The 20,232-nt window shown below is 37.1% G+C and overlaps 1 protein-coding gene across 16 annotated transcripts in view; it reads left to right on the top strand.

Moving 5' to 3' along the window:
* Positions 1–20,232, top strand: part of dgkza (diacylglycerol kinase, zeta a) — a 118,206-nt gene that overhangs the window by 54,987 nt on the left and 42,987 nt on the right. For 6 of the 16 annotated variants that reach the window (XM_048184896.1, XM_048184899.1, XM_048184895.1 and 3 more), the window contains exons 2-14: positions 8,863–9,727; positions 10,526–10,634; positions 11,915–12,010; positions 12,462–12,539; positions 12,622–12,693; positions 14,112–14,168; positions 16,278–16,373; positions 17,510–17,578; positions 17,716–17,787; positions 17,881–17,997; positions 18,499–18,570; positions 18,777–18,872; positions 19,519–19,601. In XM_048184896.1, coding sequence (XP_048040853.1) covers positions 8,904–9,727; positions 10,526–10,634; positions 11,915–12,010; positions 12,462–12,539; positions 12,622–12,693; positions 14,112–14,168; positions 16,278–16,373; positions 17,510–17,578; positions 17,716–17,787; positions 17,881–17,997; positions 18,499–18,570; positions 18,777–18,872; positions 19,519–19,601 — 1,841 coding nt within the window. In that variant the 5' untranslated portion in view covers positions 8,863–8,903. The remainder of the gene's footprint in view (positions 1–8,862; positions 9,728–10,525; positions 10,635–11,914; positions 12,011–12,461; positions 12,540–12,621; positions 12,694–14,111; positions 14,169–16,277; positions 16,374–17,509; positions 17,579–17,715; positions 17,788–17,880; positions 17,998–18,498; positions 18,571–18,776; positions 18,873–19,518; positions 19,602–20,232) is intronic. The other 10 variants (XM_048184906.1, XM_048184909.1, XM_048184907.1 and 7 more) reach the window with 5 other exon arrangements.

The following is a 20,232-nucleotide window of genomic DNA, read 5'->3' as shown; positions in this document are numbered from 1 at the left end:
TCAAAGGGTGATTTGCTCTATTGATTTCTACTGTAGACATTACTGTTTATATCCAAACTATAAACTTTTATCCCAGTACTTGTGTTATAATTTGAATCTTTGTAAGAGAAATAACGATACTGTGTGGTTAAAAACACTATTTGTGAAGCTGTTTCATAACACACCAACGCAGATTTGAATGTTCCGGTAAGATTTTGGTGAAAGACACAGGCGAATTGTTGTCATTTAGGCTTAAGATTGCGTGGGGGTTCGCAATTCGAGATCGCAATCTTTTAATGAATAATCGTGCAGTTCTATTATGTATTTTGAGGCATATATACTAGAGTGAAATATTCTACCCCTATTCATTTTGATTCTCAGTCACCATGCAGACATACACATTGTACAATCACAATTTAAAAGATTAACAAAATTGAACGTTTAATTAATTGATTTGATTACCCTGACTTTGATAGTAAATTTTTGTTTGCCATTACAGTGTTTTTATATTCTATGTACTCCTGGCAGTAAAATAAGATAAAGATCCAGTCATGCAAAGAACAAAATATACTATGAAATACAGTGAAACCACCAGAATCTTAAATAATAAAGTGATACAGATTTTTGGTCATAACACCCAGCGCTAGTTAAAGTGTTTAAGTGTTGTGATGGAGTTTTTTAATAAGTGTGTGTTGGATGAGACTTGATCGTTCTGGGAAAGATGTAAATCTCTTCAAAAAAATCGTCTCCCTTAATTTATCCCTTTTCAAACATCAGCATCAGTGCCACAGCCATCAAACGCTGCTTGTGGAACAAATTCACTGCCTTCAACAATACATTTCAAGACAATTGCTGTCAGAGTAGCAGTTTTCCCATTATAATGCATAATATTTATTGGCTTAAAGTCTTTACAGTATAGGCTAATAATTTTGTGCACTGTATTTATAGATATTTAGATTATTTATTTGTAAGATATTTGTTGAATATCTGTAAATTGAAGGGCTGCGTTCTGTCTGCTTTTTTATCTTTTGTTTGTCTAAGATATTAAGCCACACTTTCAGAAAAAAGGTACAATAGCTGTCACTGGGGCGCGGTACCATTTCAAAATATGCATCCTTTAGGGGTTAATAAGGTACAAAGGTGTACCTTTTAAAAGGTTACTGCCCCAGTGACAGCTTTTATAGTTCAACTTTAAAAAACACATTTTGAGACCCCTCCATATTGATCTATTTTGTTGCACTCTGCAGCTTTTTGTGTCTGATGGACCCTAATAATACAGGGTTTTCTTAAGACCAACTAGTCAACTAGACAGCTCACCAGCTAGTTGATTTTAAAAATCTGTAGTTTTGCACACCCCTAATCAATGTAAAGCCCACTTGTTGTGCTGGATGAAATCTAATTTATTCGGACATCTGTGCAGTCTCTTTCTTCACACTTTCTCTTTGTCTCTTTGCTTTCTGAAGTGTTCTTGCACTCATCTGTATGTTTTCTAGCCATATGAATTTGGTTCATGCTGTCTCACGCACTTTGTGTAGAGCCATGCCATTCGCTTCTGGACATGCTCAGATTGCTTACTCTTAACACATTTTAATCCTGACTGTGACACAATGTTTTGTGTGCATGTGTTTTAATGTGGTGAAACTGCTGATATTCTAAAGTAGTATAGCACACCTGTAAAGGCTTACGGTTGATGCTTTAAAAAAAAAAAAAAAAAACCTGACATGTTATGTATTACGGTTTGTTATCTTTCTAATCAAGGGCCAGTTGCATAGCCACTGTCTTAAGAACTAGTCTTACCAACTAACAGTTAGCCAAGGGCTAATTAATCTTACTTTTCATATTTTAAATGAGATCAATCTACTTTTTATGTAACTGACATAAAAATGTTAGGTCTGGTTTTAAGAAAATATTAGATGACTAACTTTTAAGACTAGTCTAAGCAGTTTATTTAATTGGCCCCAGTTTATCAAAAAAAAAAATGTGTTGGTCAAAAAAGGTTACGTGTTTGAAAACTGGTGAACACAAAAATGTAAAAGTGCAAACAAAATTATATATAAAAATACTATATGTATTTTTTAATAAATTGGAAATCTATAAATTGAGGTTGGTACCACTGAGCTGACAACACAACAGATTTTTTCCTTTTAAGTTTGCTTTTAACAGTGTGTCATTCCCAGAAAAAAAAAACTCATCATGCAAACAAGAGTTGGTCTTTGCATCTCTCACAAGGATCTTTACAGCAGATGAACAATACTGGCCTGTTAAAGTCAGCATATGCAAATCAATGTTGAGTCCAGCACCACTCCATAGCACTGATCAACTCGTGTGTGTGTGTGTGTGTGTGTGTGTGTGTTGTTTGTGTTACAACAGTAAGCCTTTACAGATGTGCTATACTACTTTAGAATATCAGCAGTTTCACCACATTAAAACACATGCACACAAAACATTGCGTCACAGTCAGGATTAAAATGTGTTAAGAGTAAGCAATCTGAGCATGTCCAGAAGCGAATGGCATGGCTCTTAGCTGTTTACTGTTTTGATGGTACTGTCTATAAGCGTTTGAGTTGGATTATCTTTTACCTCAGTGTCAACACTTCAGACAGCAGACCGCTTTTCTAATATCTCTGAGCATAATGAAGGAAAGATCATCTATCCTGTTAAGCTGTCAAATATCAAGTGTTCACATGCAAAGAAATTATGAAATTATTTTCTCACTAATATAAATTCATGTTGATTTCCCTATTTTTACATTTGAATTCAGCTAATGCTCACTTAAAGTTAATTATTAAAAACAAATAATTTAACACTGTTAAATGTTATCATCAAATCTCAGGATAAATCTAATTTTCATACTGTGCATTATGTTGTTAATATGCCTAACTTCACTGTAGCAGTTAAAAAGATTAATTTTCATTTTAGTGGGGGCTTTTTATTTTAATTTATTTAGACAAAATAGTATGCAATTTTATCAGTTATTAGCTATAACCAAAAATACTTATAAGTTTCAGCCATAATTTTAATATCAGTGCATCTCTACTATCATGACAAGCATTTTACCACTTCTAATACAGTATACTGGCTTTTTTTATTTTTGTTTATTTATTTATTTCACTTTTCTTTAATAAAATATCCTATATAGTGATTTATAGAAGTAGACATTTTAAGACTAACCTGTTAAACATTTTGTTGTACTGCAACAGAGTATAGTTAGAAATCGAGTGTTTGTTTGTTGTGTAAAGTTTTGCTGAGGAAATGTTAAACGTGAAGTTTCTATTTAAAGTAGCCTATTCAGAAACCTTAACCTTTAACTCTGAGACCACAGCAGTTTATCACACAACACTAACCCACCCACATGCTGCCATCTCTTTTGCTTTCTTGCTCTCAGTTAGGGGTTTAATCTGGTCATGGTATAAGAATGAGCTCTACTGGATTATGTACACACACACACAAACACACACACACACACACACACACACACACACACACACACACACACACACACACACACACAGTCCTGCCCCTTAAGACATGTACTGTATAATCTGATGCAGTTGTGTAACAACCTTAAATGCTTGAAAGGGTGAAGTGACAGGTTGTGTAGAGATTAAATTGAGACGTGCAGGAATGTAGTCTCCTTATGATGTTCGCTGTGCACAAAAAGCAGATCAGAGTACAATAGGGTATTCCAGTTTATCACAATTTGTTTCAGCAATGCCATAGCGTATAACATTGCTATAGACAGGGGATAGCTAAGGATGTACTGTCTGCACATGATGGGAGACAATTATGTGTTCATTTTTATTATAAGGGAAAATAATTAAGAGAATGCTTGGAATATAACACAAGAGAATGTTTGAAATCTATGAGTCACTAGAGATGACCAAGGTTTTGTATATTTTGGCCAACAAACATTTTTGCCTGAAATTGTGTTTTAATTTTTTTAATTTTTGCTATTTCATTTGCATCTGTCACTAGATGTGACATGTGGCATGTGTGCTCCTTTGGGTGAACTGGGTGATGTTCACTGTACGGTACATGTTTTAACACAAAAGGTTTCAGCCTCAAGATATTGTATATTGTGATTATCGATTATCAAACACTTTATACACTTTAAAACACTTTATACACTTTTAAATATCATATATGTACATTCATAAATCTGTCTATTCTCTATTTCTATTGCTGTATTGTATTATATTTAATTTTTGTCTTTTTTAAATAATATTATTATTATGTTATATTCCATTTTATTCCCTAATTCCTATGTATGTGTGCACTGTCTGTGCTTTCTTCTGCACTGGAAGCTCCTGTCAGACAAATTCCTTGTGTTTATACATACTTGGCAAGCTCTTTCTGATTCTTCTGATTCGGATGTGCTGCATGTTTCAAAGTGAAGCGCTGCTCTGTGTTTTTTTTTTTTTTTTACATGTATTCAGCTCACAACAGTGTTTTCAGCTGCTCAGATTATAGTAAATGCTGCTCCACACTAATGCCGAACATGTGTTGTCATATTAGTGTACATATTAACAAATTAAAGCATTAAAACAGGGACTTTGACCTGACAGGGTGCATTCATTCCCACAAATGGGATGCAACAAACACATAGTGTGTGTGAGTCCTGCATGCCATGTACTATGAGTTGATTATAATATGCGGTTGGGAACACAGTGTGTGGAACATTTTTGTGGAGTTTACAGTTTTTCTTCCTATTTTTATTTAGTAATTTTTTAGCAGATATGGAATGAGAAGCATTTGTAAACCTGTTGTCAACAAAACACAGGTTGAGGTTTTAATGCTTAAAGATGTAAATATGTAAGAAATAATTTACAACGGGCTATTGTTGAATGTGTGTATTTTCCATCTCGTGCAAGTTTCTGTCTGTACACAAACTTGAACACTAACTCTTTTTATTGGCATAAATGTGTAATCTCTTAGTACTTTTGCCTGAATGTTTTAGGAGGAGCAACAGCAATATGAGAGGATTTCACATGAGATGAAATATTTCAGTCAACTGTCGTATATGACAAAATAATAGCAATATAATTTTTTGGCCAAATCAGGCAGAATAGTGTTAGTGTATGTAATTTGAAAGATGTAAGAAAACTTATCTGCAGAATGCATGTACCTCTCTCTGTACCTGTCATCCTGGGATGTCGGCAGGTAGCCGACCTTGTTGTGTGTGTGTGTGTGTGTGTGTGTGTGTGTGTGTAAGATTTTGTGACTCAGAGCTACAAATTTAAGTACTGTGTTCTTTCTATGCTTAGTTTGTGTTATTTGAATTCATCTTTTGCTCTTTAATTTAATGAGTCAAGTTTCCAGTTACATGTCGGTCCAACAACCTTACCTTACATGAGTCATCCAAACCTTATTGCCTGTCTCTCTCACCCACTCTTTCTCTGCTGACTTCAGCCTACAGACCTCTGAGCGCTTTATCGGAGTTGAGTGTGTGTGTTGAGTTGTTTCTTGTCTTATTCCCTGTTGTAGGTAGGCCAAGGGGGCGGCCCTTTTGTGCAGACCCGCACACTTTCTGTGCCTCCATCTCTCTGTTTCGCAGTAGATATAGAATGGTAGTATGACAGAAGATGAAGACCAGCAGCACATGTTTGGGATATTTGGGACAGACAGACTAGAAGTTTGCATTACCATAAGCTGGCAAAACATATTATGAAACATGGTGTGCTAAAGGAATAGAAGATGGAAGTGTGGATATGCTCTTGATTGATCTGCTTCAAGATCCAAGTTAAATGGTAAAATTTAGTTTCATTATCACTCACAGAGATAAAAAGATGTATCTAAAAATGACAGTGGGAAGTGTAACTAAAATATTATGCAGTTTCCTGCCACATCCTGACACACAAGTGTTTTGAGCATTGGCCTAAAGACCAAAGGCCACAGTACCTGATACTTGTACTAATGATTGTTTGCCCATTTTACTTTTACAGCCCTTCCTCTTTGCAAAGTCTCTTCTTTGGAAATATGTTAAAATGTGCATGTTGCTGGTTTGGATTTAATCATAAACAGTCACAGTATAAGTGGACTATTGCAGTGGGGCACAATTTGAAATCAATGGAAGTCTGCAGCTCTGCCAGGCCCCCTTCTTAAAGTAAAGACCACACACAACCACACAAAGCCAAGTAGTACATTTTGTCAGCTCTTGTATACTGACCTCAATTTCCTCTCAGAGCACAGCTCACACTTCACACGTATATTTAGAATCGTCACTTCTATTGACCTTAGCAATGAGAAGCAAAGAGTAACATAGACACATATTTTACTGCCACTGTCATTTTTACATCGAATTATCTGGCAACTAAAAGTTATTTTTAGAAATCATTTATATTAAACTTAAAGGGGTACTTCACTGCTGGAAAATGAGCTTTCAATCAAACTTGGCTGCCTATATGAAGTAGAGAGGCGCAAAATGTTTCGAAATCAGTGCTATGTACCTGACTAGTGAAGAAAAAGAAAAAAGGCTGCTGTCTTCCCTTTTGCCAAATAGGGAGTAAAACTTCAAAGCCCATAATGCACTGGGCATGTTATCATCCAAATCCACTCCCACCAGTCTGCTATGGAAACGCTTGACCAGAGTCAAATACCACCTTGCTTTAGTAGGAAATACTTCATTGCAAACCTTTAATTATAATGGTGTAATGAATTCAAAGAGTAAACATTTATGGGGAGTTAGTTATTTTTGGTTTCCAATGAAGGATCAAGCGTATTGTAGGCAGTGGCTAAAGGCTGCAAAGAATCGTATGTACTGTATGGAGAGAACACCGCAACAGAAAATTTGAAAAACCCCTGTAATCAACATTTCAAACTGGATGACTTGACTACAAACACAGTGTTTTAGGCCACACGGAGGGGAAAAACTGAAACTGCAGTTCTGTCAGTTCCTCCCAACATTGCGAAGCAAAACGCCGTCACTGATGCCATAGTGTTTAATTTTTTTCCATAATGCTGTTTAAAGAGTAGACAAATTTTTTAGTGAAAAACCTACCCTTACAATAACTGTTCTGTTAATAACCCTCTGTTGATTCAACTTACGAGGGCGGGGATACAAAAATGCGGAAATATATTCTGTAGTTTGCACAAAACCCCTAGAGCTGTCAAAGTTCCACTGGATGATGCAAAATGCAAAACTTTTGCTGACAAATTAAAGTGAATTTCTTGGTCCAGTTAACAAAGAACGATTAAACATTGTTCATTTACATATACTAACGACGTTGTAACAGCACAAAGCGGGTTGAAAATTGGCAAAGTTACACTTTAAATCACAAAAAAAATGTAAAGACTTGGAAGATTCTGAATAAAACTTTTTAAGTGGCTGCTGTGATCATTTAAAAAAACAATATAATATAATAGACATTTTCTTGTAGTCTCTTATAGTATACTTTTGTAGACAAGTCTTTATCCATGTACATTATAAAAGACACATTAGCACTAGTGTCTTCCACCAGGAAAACACATGACTGACACTTTAAAGTCTTGCTTAAATTGATATTTGTGGACTTCTGTTTATGGAAAATGCATATTTACAGAATTAATTTTTGTTCTCTTATCGTTTATTTGCATTACAGAATAATATGTCAGTTATGTTGTATATTTTTGACACACGGTTACTCACTGGTGACCTTTAGCAGTGTGGGAATCTGATAAGGTCTGTGAGCTCATATGACTTATGAAACATTAAGTTCTTTTTCAGACAAAATCAAACTGTGGTGCCTGAGTTACACACAACTGTTTTTATAGGCTACAGAAATTAATCTACAATCTTCTGGTATTGTTTAGACTCAATATACTCTGTGTATTCAATTACAAAATAATACTTTTTTTTAGATTCCTGGGTTTTTATTAAATATAGAGATAATGTACAGTACACTGTTTACTGTAAGAAACATAATTATTCTCTATAATATCTCTTTCTTGTGTGGTTTATTGGATGGTCATGTGGGTTTTAATTAAAGTTAAGGTCTTTTGATATGAATAGGTGCTAAATAATAACTGATTATGAGCATTAATCCCATTTTATTCATTGAGTGTTCAGCAGATAATCATATACACTGTTGAAATAAGATGGAGGTCTATACTATAGATAAATGCATTCTCTCTCATCTTCTAATTATTGTTCTACTACTGAATTTCACTGTGGCATTAATATAGTCTGTAAGCTTTAAGTCACAATTTTGCATTCTTTGTGTTTTTTATTTTGAGTAGTGAGTTGTACATTTTTGAGTAGTGATTCATAATTTAGACACGCCACTTAGTTTTTTTTTTTTTTTTTTTTTTTTTTTTTTTTTGGTTTTTTAAAAAGATATTTTTTTTCTGTCCATGTTTTTTTTTTGTTTGTTTGTTTGTTTGTTTTGTTATTTTGGACCCCAGTGAATTTTGAAGTTTTGGGTGAACTATCCCTTTAAGGGCACTGTTAAGAAGTCACTCTGTGGGATCAGAGAGTGGATATGACTTACAAATATCGCCGTTAGATACACTTTCTCCTGGTAATGTTACCTGAGCTCCGTCAGGTATATCATGACCACATTATACTCCTGAATCAATTGTGATCATGTGTCGGTTACGTAGCATTGCTGATTAAAGGAGGTTTCATTTTCTTGGTTACAATTCAGACAGTTACTCGGATGCAGAGGATTAGGGCAGATGGTTTTCTTCAGTTTTGTCTGAGCTGCTAAATAAGTCACACAGGTGAGGAGAATTGGAATTGAATAGAGCTGATTGGAGTGATTAGTGGTGGTCTGATATCCCATTATTGACATTTCAACTAAAAAAGGTCAAAGGAACAGCACTGCATTCGTGGAGACAGCCACACCACATTTGTGTGTTGTAGCCTGTGTATTGTATGTGCTGACCGACTCACTCTTGCGCCCACAGCGTCCTCTGGGGAAGACATCAGTCGTGGCGTATAGCATCCAATGGAAACGTTGTTTGGCCTGCGTTTCAGGCGGAAAGCCTGTGAGCCAAACGGGCGCAGGCGCTCCAGTGTGGCACTTCCAGCGAGTAAAGCGCGCCGGCGCTCCAGCGTGGGCCTGCCTTCAGCTGGCCTGGCTCATAGACGCAGGTCTAGCGTTCAGTTCCAAACCAGCAATGTGCATGCGGGGATCTCACAACCCAGTAGAGGACGCTTCGCTAGGAGGAGGTCGAGCGGTGCAACGGCCTGCCTGACCCCGCGGTTTGCTATCCGTCGAAGACAGGCTGCCAAACACCGCGGCATTCATGCCCAGCTCCTAGGACCATCACTGCTCCTGGCTAGTGTGGTGCAGATGAGCGAAGACCACGAAAGGGAGGATAAGAGTCTAGAAGAATACTCCTCTCTCTCTGATAGCGACTCTAGTCAGGAAGAGCACGAGCAAGCAAGGACTGACTTAGAGACGGAGTCTGATAAGTGTCTGACATGGTTGACTCATGGTTTGTTGGCAGGAGAAAGCATTCAGCCCCGCCCCCTCATCCGTGCACCACGTTGCCTGCGGCGAAACTCCTCACACCTGCTTCCCGCTGAGGCCGTTTATCGAAGCCCAGCCTCTTATGGGCTATATGGCCGTTACCGTAGGACCAGTCAGGCACAGGGGCTGTCTAATGTGGGTGGATTGTGGGAAGGGAGACGAAATTCTTTTGCAGCTCGAGGACCAGTTGCACTGTACAGGACGAGCTCCCCTTGCTGGCCAGATCTCAGTCTTTCACACACACTGCAGGGAACTTACTACAACCCACAGATTGACACATGGAGCGGGTTCCTATCGTATGTAGAGCCCTAACTACAGCTGTATGTCTTATGCTTGTGTGTTTAATTTTTTTTTTTTATACAAATGAAAGATATTTGGACTTTTCTGTCACTTAAATATTTTGTTTTGTTGACGTGGGTGTGTGAAAGAGTAGATATGTCTCTTTTCAAATGTGATTAGAGAAGAAAAAAAAGTTTTTCATTAGCACTACATAATTTCAATCCTATTGTATCCTCACATCAAACAATGCGACAGTAATTCGTCATTAGTGAGGTGAATGATAATGGACCTTTTTCTCTTTGGTTCTTAGCTTTCTGACATTTTGACACTTACAGTAGTGAACTATAACTTCAGTTGTATGCACAAGAAATAAGACTGGTGCAGTCTGAGAGTCTGAGCAGTGTGATTATTTTATGATTATCAGGAGCTAAACACAAGGGTTCAGTGTGCTGTCTCTGTTTCACTCTTCTTTTTACTTCAAGTACCTTCTCTTGGTTTAGATGTGAGGCACGCTGCTAAACAAGTCAAGTCACCTTTATTTATATAGGTCTTTATACAATACAGATTATTTCAAAGCACCTTCATAGAAATAAAAAGGAAAATAGCATTCAAGGATGCAAACTATTCAATTCAGTTATAAAGAAGAAGACAATGTCATCATTCAGTTCAAGTTATTTGAAGGTTTTCAGAGGTTTATTCCAGACACATTTACTGTCCTCCTTTGTGTGTGTGTACATCCGGGCTATACATTGAGTTTCTGTTTATCATTATTGCTTGATGTTTTATGGGACCTGTCTATTTTTATTTGTTTGTAGGAAGGCCATTGCGAAGTCTGGTCTCCAGCACCTCTCATGCCAGCCCAGTGCTGCAGTGTTGGCCAAGGGGGAAACGGACAGAGAAATCCGCAGCACAGTGGACTGGAGTGTGAGTAACACAAACCCAAATAATCTAGACTTCAGGGGCCGTATTCACAAAACACCTTAAGGCTAAAAGTAGCTCCTAAATTGCCGATTTAGGAGAAACTCTTAAAAATAATGGGCGTGTCAGTCCTAATTTTAGGATTCCCAAATTTTTGCTCTAAGAGTATTTCACAAAGCATTTTAGCACTAAAACTAGCTCCTAAATCTGTGAAATGATAGGAGTAGTCAAGAGGACTCCTAAATCACTAAGACCAAACCACAAACTGTCCTAATCCACCCAAAGACACTGTACACCATTAAGGCAATAGCGATAGAGCCTTAGGTGCTGAACTTTTTCTTCATAAATGCAATACATTTTGATATATAGATTTGAATCTACGTTGAGATGCCAAAAATAAATCTTTAACAAATAAATAAATATTGTCAGATTACCTGTGGCAGTGGTTTTCATGAGTTCACACTTACAAATGATTGAATAGAGTAAAAAAAAATATAATAAGCGTATTTGGTGTGCTGTCCAAGGGGATTGAGGGCTCAGAGCTTGGAATTGATTTAGCCCAAACCCAAAGTTCTCCCCGTATCCCCAGCCGAGAGTGACGAGCAGGGTGGCGGAGGGATACAGAAAACCGACAACTATAGGCGAGTCGGCACTCGTCTGTGTATATATTCCTCCTCTCGAGCTGATTAGATAGACCGTTTGAATGTGTTCCTCCCAAACTTTGTTTATAAAACATAATTTGTCGCTTGCATTTTGCATTCTCTTGAAATGCAGACATCCAAGAGGCGGTCCACAATTAACTGTATATACTAGTTTAATTAGTGACACTTAACCTACATTTTAAAACCTTTATTTGATTATGGCAACATTTTTATTTAAAAAAAAATATTTATTTGAATAATGCAACATTTGTATTTTAAAACCTTTATTTTAATATGGAAACATGACACCTCATTCTACAATATTTCTATAATTAAATCGCTGACTCTTCCCCCGTCAGCCAATCACTGTGGGCATAGTCCATAGCAACGAGGTCAACCCCGCCCTTACTCTTAGCTTAAGACTTCTGTCTATTCCTTGGTAAAAGTTTGTCTCAGCAGCTTTGTGAATAGGTTTTAAGGGGAAACTCTTAGCGAAGAACTTTTACTACTATTTAGGAGAACTCTTAGTGGTAAGATAAATTGTTTTGTGCATACGGCCCCAGATCTCTATTCTTTGTACGGTTGATAAACCTATAGTTTCTTTCTTTAGTTTCACATTTAATTTGAGGTTTTGTGTTTGAGCAGGAATCAGCTCTATATGGAGAGCACATCTGGTTCGAGACAAATGTCTCTGGGGACTTCTGTTACGTCGGAGAACAGCACTGTTACGCCAAGTCACTGGTGAGTGTGTGTTTTATATATAAAGGAATGCCAGAATAAGCCCCTCTTTATGCAAGAGTGAGTAAGTACAGAAGAAAGTAAATAGAGGGACAAAAGTGAGATGAGACATCTTGAATGATGTCTTCCAGATGAGAGAGAATAAAGGATGGGATAAGATACGAAAAGAAGGTGAAAGAGAGGATAGAAATAGATTGATGGTTAAAAGGGAAATGAGAATATATCATTTGCACCGCTTCTCTTTTTCTCTTATATTTTTATCTCTTAGTATAATGCTGCTCCCTGGTGGCTTGCTCACAGAATGCATAGGATTTGTACTTTTAACTTTGGAGTTATGCGCATCAAACCAGTTTGATTTAATTCTTTTGGTCGTTAAACTTATATCAAGTGGAGATCACCTGTGACATCAGTCTGAGTCTGAATCTAATGATGTCTCTTTTCCTGTTTTTCACAGCAAAAGTCTGTTGCTCGGAAAAAATGTGCTGCTTGCAAGATCGTAGTTCACTCCATCTGCATTGAACAGCTGGAGAAGGTGAGAGCATTTCTAATGGCAACACAAAGGTAGAGATGTGATCTGACACTGCATCACAGACCATACGTGTTCCTCCCTTCAGTTATTGGACTGGAATGCTCCACCTCAGGGGGAGGGGCTTCATGAGGTGCCTCTCAAAGATCCGTCATTCAGAGTGAGAAACCCTCTGGCTTTTTCTCAGACTCAACTGGGGCTAATGGATCACTCACACATCTGATCTTAGCAAAGACTGGTGACTGTCTGGCCTGATAAACCTAGAACACCCAAATAACAATGAGCACGTTTACATGCACACCAGTATGCCGATAACTCACAAAAATCAGCTTATTGAAATAATCTGTTGTCCAGGTTTACATGCAAACCAATAACCAGACAACTCAAATAGACTGCGTTTACACGACTTTAATAATGAATCAGGTTATTTCCTGGTAATGACGTCAAAACGTAATAATTTGTGTATCTGACTCAGAGTTTCATTTTTTATGTCAGTTGTAATGTTAAATAAAGCATTAAAAACCGAAGAAGAGTATTGCAACATGTCAGCGGGAAACTTAGGGGTCATATGTTATCCTCTCATTACAGATGCAGCATTTTGACTGTACCACTTCTACTTCTGCTGCATGAGATGAGAACACATTTTTATAATTCTTTGAGTCAAGAAAGATTCTGAGTTTGCAATGTATTTCCTCCTCCCTAACTGCAAAACATTTACTCTGTCTGGATGCAGTTAAATTCACAGTAAGGACACCTTCCTGTCACATATCACACATGCACACTTCAATAAGCCGACAGAAAGCAGGTTAATACTTTTACGTGCCGGGTGAAATTGGCGTAAGGGGCAAAAATCTAGCTGTGGCGATTGGTTTATGCCTTACTCCAATAAAGGAAAACGGGTAAACGCGTTTACATGACCACATGCATTGTCGGCTTATTAAGTATAATCGGGTTGAGAATGTGCATGTAAACGTACTCATTGTCCTGTTAACATCTGGAGCCACTTTAGCTCTCAGTCCATCCAGACTGTGAAGGGGGCATTCTTTGTCTCTTTTTAATAACCTCATTGGTTTGTAGTTTAGACAAAAGCTGGTTCTACTCGTATACTGCAGAAAGGTTTTCTTGCCAGACATATTCTTTTTCTCACTAATCACTTTCATTTTGATTGGGCTAGTCAATGACAGGTTGTTGGGTGGAGTTTTATTTTATCCATGAGGCACAGATTCTGTGTGTTCTCAGTTCTGATTCTGGCTGGTGTCTTCGACAGTTTATGTCTGGTATATGGGGCTCATTGTGGTGAAATGATGTTTGATCAGGGATGATTTTAATCATACTTCACACTAACCAGGCTAACAAACTCAGATAAGATGGTAAGGCAAGTGATGCTTTTGGTTTTTGTTCTGTTCTCATATACATTTTTGTTGATCTCTGTGGGGAATCTCCAAATCTGAGCATGTTTTCTGGAACATAATCCAACAGTTTTGAGGTTTTGATGAGCTACTGAGCTGTTGAGGATTAATTTAGGGTAAATACTTAATAGTAATGTAAAAAATGAGATTTTTTTTCTTTGTCTTTTAGATAAACTTCAGATGTAAACCATCTTTCAGGGAGTCAGGATCGAGGAACATCCGAGAAGTGAGTTTCTTCTTTTCCTCTTCCTTTCTTTGTTTTCTTAATATTTCTCCCATTCTGTCTGTTTTCCAATTCTGTCAAACAAATTGTCGTTAAACCTTCATAGATTGATATAAACAGCCAACAGCGGTGTGCTGAGAAGTTTTTTTGTCATTGTATTTGTTTTACTTCTATATTAAATTTTAAGATAAAAAGCTCCTCGTTTTTGTTTTTTATAAGTTTAAATTAGGGATGCACTGATACCATTTTTTTTAAGGACCGAGTACGAGTACTGATATTTTTTTCTGATACCAATGCCTATACATTTATTTATTTATTTATTTTTATTTTTTTGGTGATGTTGCAGTTTTCCCAGCACAACACAGTGAGACTAATGAATGTAGGACAGCTTCTTTATTAATACTCTAATGAAAAAAGTAATACATTTTTATGTGCTTGTCACAAACTTCAAGAACAGAAATTTCCAATAACCTTCAAAGTGCATAATTACCAATGTTGTTATATAAAAAGAAATGTACAAATGAATTACAAACAATTCAACAATTACTATAGAGATACAAATTAAAGGTCCCGTTCTTCGTGATCCCATGTTTCAAACTTTAGTTAGTGTGTAATGTTGTTGTTAGAGTATAAATAAAATCTGTAAAATTTTAAAGCTCAAAGTTCAATGCCAAGCGAGATATTTTATTTAACAGAAGTCGCCTACATCGAACGGCCAGTTTGGACTACATCCCTCTACTTCCTTCTTTAATGACGTCACTAAAACAGTTTTTTGACTAACCTCCGCCCACAGGAATACACAAGAGTTGCGTTTGTAGAGTGTGTTTGTCGCCATGTCGTCGAAACGCTGTTATTTTCATCCCGCAGTCCAATCACCGGGTCTGATTCCGGCTCAAATTGATAGGGTAAAATTAAAGACATGTTTACAATAACACTGAGCGCGTGCATCTCCACGTTATGGTAAGAGGCGTGACCTTTCCGGGCAAGGAGCGCTAAGCTGCTGTCGAATCACAACACAGGAACCGCTGGCACAATCAGAACTCGTTACGTATTTCTGAAGGAGGGACTTCATAGAACAAGGAAGTCATCAGCCCGTTTTTATGACAGTGGAAACAGCGGTATACAGATAAGTAAATTATGTGAAAAATACTGTGTTTTTTTACACGCGAAACATGAACACGTTATATTGCACACTATAAACACAATCAAAGCTTCAAAAAACCACGAAAAACGGGACCTTTAAATAAACTTGTTTTTCAGATAGAGTAGGTTTATATACCATGTATACATTTATTTAGCATCTTTTGTTTTATTAACATTAATGACAAATATTTAATTAGGCTACGGTCCCTTTAAGACCAAATCCATGGATACTGACACATATCCTGTTTTCACCCAAATGTTTATGTCCACTCCATAACCAACTGTATTTACGTGAGATACTCCACACAGTGGACATTTTGACAACTATGTGTGCATTTGACCATTCAGGCGCAAGGAGAACTGATCGCGCGCTGTCTGGGATTGCGCGCAAGAAAGAGAGAGAGCACTTCTGGCGTGTCAATCAGCGCGATTCCACCTATCCCGCCTTCACTAAACGATAACGAATTGTGATTGAAAGCATGCAGTTCACAATGTGTGTGTTGTGATCATTAATTTTGAAGTATTTCCACACCTCTGAGGCTGACAATTTTTCTGCTGCTGCCGTCGTTGTCTCTGTGCACGGAAAATTCTGTCCGTTACATCACGTGAGGTACTGGTCTTTGGTATCGGGGGTATATTTATGAGTACGAGTACAAGTACATGAGCTTGGTATCGGGCCGATACCGATACTGGTATCGGTGCATCCCTAGTTTAAATTTGGCGTTATGCAGATGTCTGAATAACCCCAGACTGTTTTACACACACTACTGTGGATGATGCTGTTTGCTGTTTACATCTTTAAATCTTGATTTTACCCATTTTACCCTCTGTTTTCCTTTTACACGTCCCCTATGTCGCGCTCACTGCTGTAATCCATCCCTCGTCTCCTCATCCCTATCTCTCCATTGCACTTCTGCTCCTCTGTGTGCCCTTTCTCTTCCTATCTCTCATCTTGCCTTGGTGGGTTAGCGCACATGGCGACGCAGAGCTTTCAGAGGTCACCTTGCTTTGGAGCAAATGAGAGGTGCTGCAGCTAAATATAGTGCACACACCTCTATCACACAGGTATCACACACACTCTCACCCAACTATGATGGCATCTTTACTTGGTTATATAAATGAGGGCTTATAAGTTTCTGTTGTTTTAAATAAAGCTAATTACAATTGATATAAACTAACCTTAACCCTATGCGGTTTGTATTGTTTAATATTTTTTTAAATAAAAAGATATTCATCCACAAATAATTGTAAATAGTTTAAAAACATGATATATGTTAGGAATTTCACAAAAATGAATTAGTGTTAGTTCGTTGATTTTCAACAAACTTTGTATTGTTACAATATCAGTAGTATTTGTAAATGAACAATGTGTAATACCTGCACAGAGATATCTTCATTTATTTGTCAGCAAAATTTGTCAGCTTTTGACAGCTCCAGGGCTCTTGTGAAAACTACCAATCATGCATCCACAGCCCTTTTAATCTGTTTTTTTTTTTTTTTTTTAGTCATGTAGCACCAATTTTTAAAAAAAAGAAAGAAAAAAAAAAGCTTTTCTGCTGCATAGGCAGCCAAGTTTCATTATTAGCCCATAATGCCAGTGGTGGTGAGTTATCTATAAATCTGTTTTATTTGCCAATATCAGATTAGCTTGAGTTGACTGTGGGTGGAGTCCATCTATTTGTGTGCACAACAATGCTAGAAATGTGTCAGAATTCACAAATGTGTGTGCTGATCCACATGCCAGACAGAGTTGTGTTTGTAACCTAAACAACATATTTAAAAATATTTATTTTTTTATTTTATTTATTTGTGATTTGTGTGTGTGTGTGTGTTAATTTCTCTAAATTTATTTGTGGATCTTAATCTATTTATTTGGAAATATGAAACAATTCTAACCCCATATAACCCCCAAGAATTTAAGCATACATTTGCCCACATTCATATAGGCATTGCATCATAGCATTCAAATACAAGTTTTTAGATACATCTCCAGCAGTATTCTATTCCCATGATTTCTGTTCTGCTGTCTGCTTCTGTTCACATGTCACACCATATCCCTAACTTCTGATTTGATCTTGATCTTGACCCCAGAGCATAACCTCACAACATTAGACTGGCTTAATGTTGCATTTTTAACACAGATTGTCATAATCTATGGATGGGACAGCTATATGAGATCTTGTGTTTTGCTTTTATGACAGCCTGCAATAGTGCGACACCACTGGGTCCATCGGAGAAGACAAGAGGGCAAATGCAAACAGTGTGGAAAGGTGAGTAGGATGGATCACAAGAAGAGTGTTTTGGCATACAGTATGTATGAGAAATGACATGTATCACATTTCACAAGGCTAATGAATAAAATCTTAAGTTTTTAAAGTATATAACAGAGTCTGATCTTCACCTACAGGGGTTTCAGCAGAAATTTGCCTTTCACAGTAAAGAGATTGTAGCCATTAGCTGCTCCTGGTGCAAACAAGCAGTAAGTCTCTCAGGCTGAATTCATTGGTGTGCTTTAGTATTGTAGAGTATGTAAATGTGTGTAACTTTCCTCTCTTTCTCTGTCTGTCTGCAGTATCATAATAAAGTGACATGCTTCATGCTGCAACAGATAGAAGAACCGTGTTCATTAGGAGCACACGCCGCCGTTATAGTACCTCCTACCTGGATCATACGGCTTCGCCGACCTCAGGTATATGCTATACTCTGTTACTTCTCTTTTATGGTTGTTGAGTGAGCGATTGAATGGAAAAAACCCACAAACTGAATTCGATAATAAATTGAATTTGGTTGCTCTGTAAATTAGCAGTGCTATCAGCATCTCTATGGCTATATTAAATGTAAAATGCTAGATGTAAACACCTACAACCCAGTGTAAACCCTAAGGAATTCTGTAAATTATTCAAAGCGTAGCATTGTATTACTTGCACAAAAGCATTGTTTTTTTAAACTCCAACACACAAAATGTATGATACATACAGCATTAAATAGCTGTTCAGAACTAAAATAAATATATAAATAAATAAATAAAATGAAGTGTTTTGTATGGATTTTAAATACTCAGAAACTGTGGAAACAGAGAGCATTTTTATACTGAAATCTCCACTGGTAGTTTACCAGTGTGTTTTTAATGAATGTGCTGAACTTGTGGAGTGCTTGTTAGTAATGTTATTGTGCTGTTTTTCAATTGTAGTCCTCACTAAAGTCAAGCAAAAAGAAGAAACGAGCGTCTTTCAAACGCAAATCCAGCAAGAAAGGAGCAGAGGTATGAGAACAAACAAGTATTAGTTTTTGTTTGCCAGAGGATGATACAATTAAAGAAGCAACATGTTTTTGGACTTTAGATTTTTTATCTAATTTCTCTCTCTCTCTCTCTCTCTCTCTCTCTCTCTCTCTCTCTCTCTCTCTCTCTCTCTCTCTCCTCTTTCTTTCTTTCTTTCTTTCTTTCTTTCTTTCTTCCTTCCTTTCCAGGAGGCTCGATGGAAGCCCTTCATAGTGAGACCTATTCCCTCTCAACTCATGAAGCCACTGCTGGTGTTTGTAAACCCAAAGAGTGGAGGAAACCAGGTATTATAAATACCTTCTATATCAATAATAATACTAAGAATAATTTAAAGGTGCTAAAGAGGATGTTTTGCTTTATACATTTTTGCAATATTACTTGAAACTGTCTTTACTAACTGATAAAAGACTATTTATTAGGTGCACTGAAAGGAATAATATTAATATACATCATCTGCGCACGAGGTAGGGCCTTAAAAACATCAGCCAATCGCGTAAACGATTGGCCCTCTGGCTTGTCAATCACTGCCGTGACGTTCCTTGTGAGAGACGAGCGCGGCTGCGCGCTCCAGTAACTTTCCACACTCTACAGGCGCCGCATGCAATATTTTTTCAGGAGACAGGAGTAACAACTGCAGATTATGAGTTACCTGTGGTGAGTCCGACATAATGAATCCACTAACACGACACAGTGAATGCCGGTGGTAAACACTCGTGTTCCAATACTCGTGCACGAGTTTTGGGAGGCGCTCCCTCGAAATTCTTACGCATGCGCTCATTTCAAAAACTCAGTAACAGTCTTTGGTTTCTCAGTTGACGAAAAGATCCTCTTTAGCACCTTTAATAGTAATTATATTACCAACAATTAAATAAACCATAAAAATAATAATCACCTGTATGAACTATTTCTCTTCTGCTCTCTTTCTTTCAGGGAGCTAAAATCATCCAGTCCTTTCTGTGGTATCTGAACCCTCGGCAGGTCTTTGATCTCAGTCAGGGGGGTCCTCAGGAAGGGTCAGTACTTGCATGTCAGAACTAGGCTTCCCAATCTTTTTTGTCAGCCTAGCCCTTTTGACATACAGTCAAACCAAAAATTATTCAGACAGATATAATTTTTAATATTTTTTTACGAGTGGTTGCAGGACACTATAGCTCATTTGAGGATAGCAAAATAAAGTAAACTGTGACATATTATACCCAAAAAATCTTCATACAGTGGACTACCAGTGAAATTGGTGAAAATTTGGGACCAAAAATTATTCAGACACTTTGACCTGAACGTGTTTTGCTTACAGTAAGTGTTATCTGAAATAATTAAGATTATTTTTTTCTGACACAGTTTAAATCTGAGATCTTGTAATATTTTATTACCATTTTTTAAACTATAGTGTATAAACTAATAATGAATGAAATGTTCAAGGTGTCTGAATACATTTTGGTTTGATTTTATTTTTTAAGTACTACTCAAGATTTGAAGTTTTTCAAGGTTCTCTGATGTCAATTAATGGTCACACTCCATTTTTTAATTTTGATTTGTTTTTATTTGAAAAGTATTTATTTACAGTATAGAGCTGCACGATTCGGTCAAAAAATATATTGTGATTATTTTGTCATACATTGCATCATACATTGATATTTTTACATG

The sequence above is a fragment of the Megalobrama amblycephala genome, linkage group LG3 (genome assembly GCF_018812025.1).
Source record: "Megalobrama amblycephala isolate DHTTF-2021 linkage group LG3, ASM1881202v1, whole genome shotgun sequence".
Lineage (NCBI taxonomy): Eukaryota > Metazoa > Chordata > Actinopteri > Cypriniformes > Xenocyprididae > Megalobrama > Megalobrama amblycephala.
Note: the sequence above shows the minus strand (reverse complement) of the source record. Positions and strands in the feature narration are given on the sequence as shown.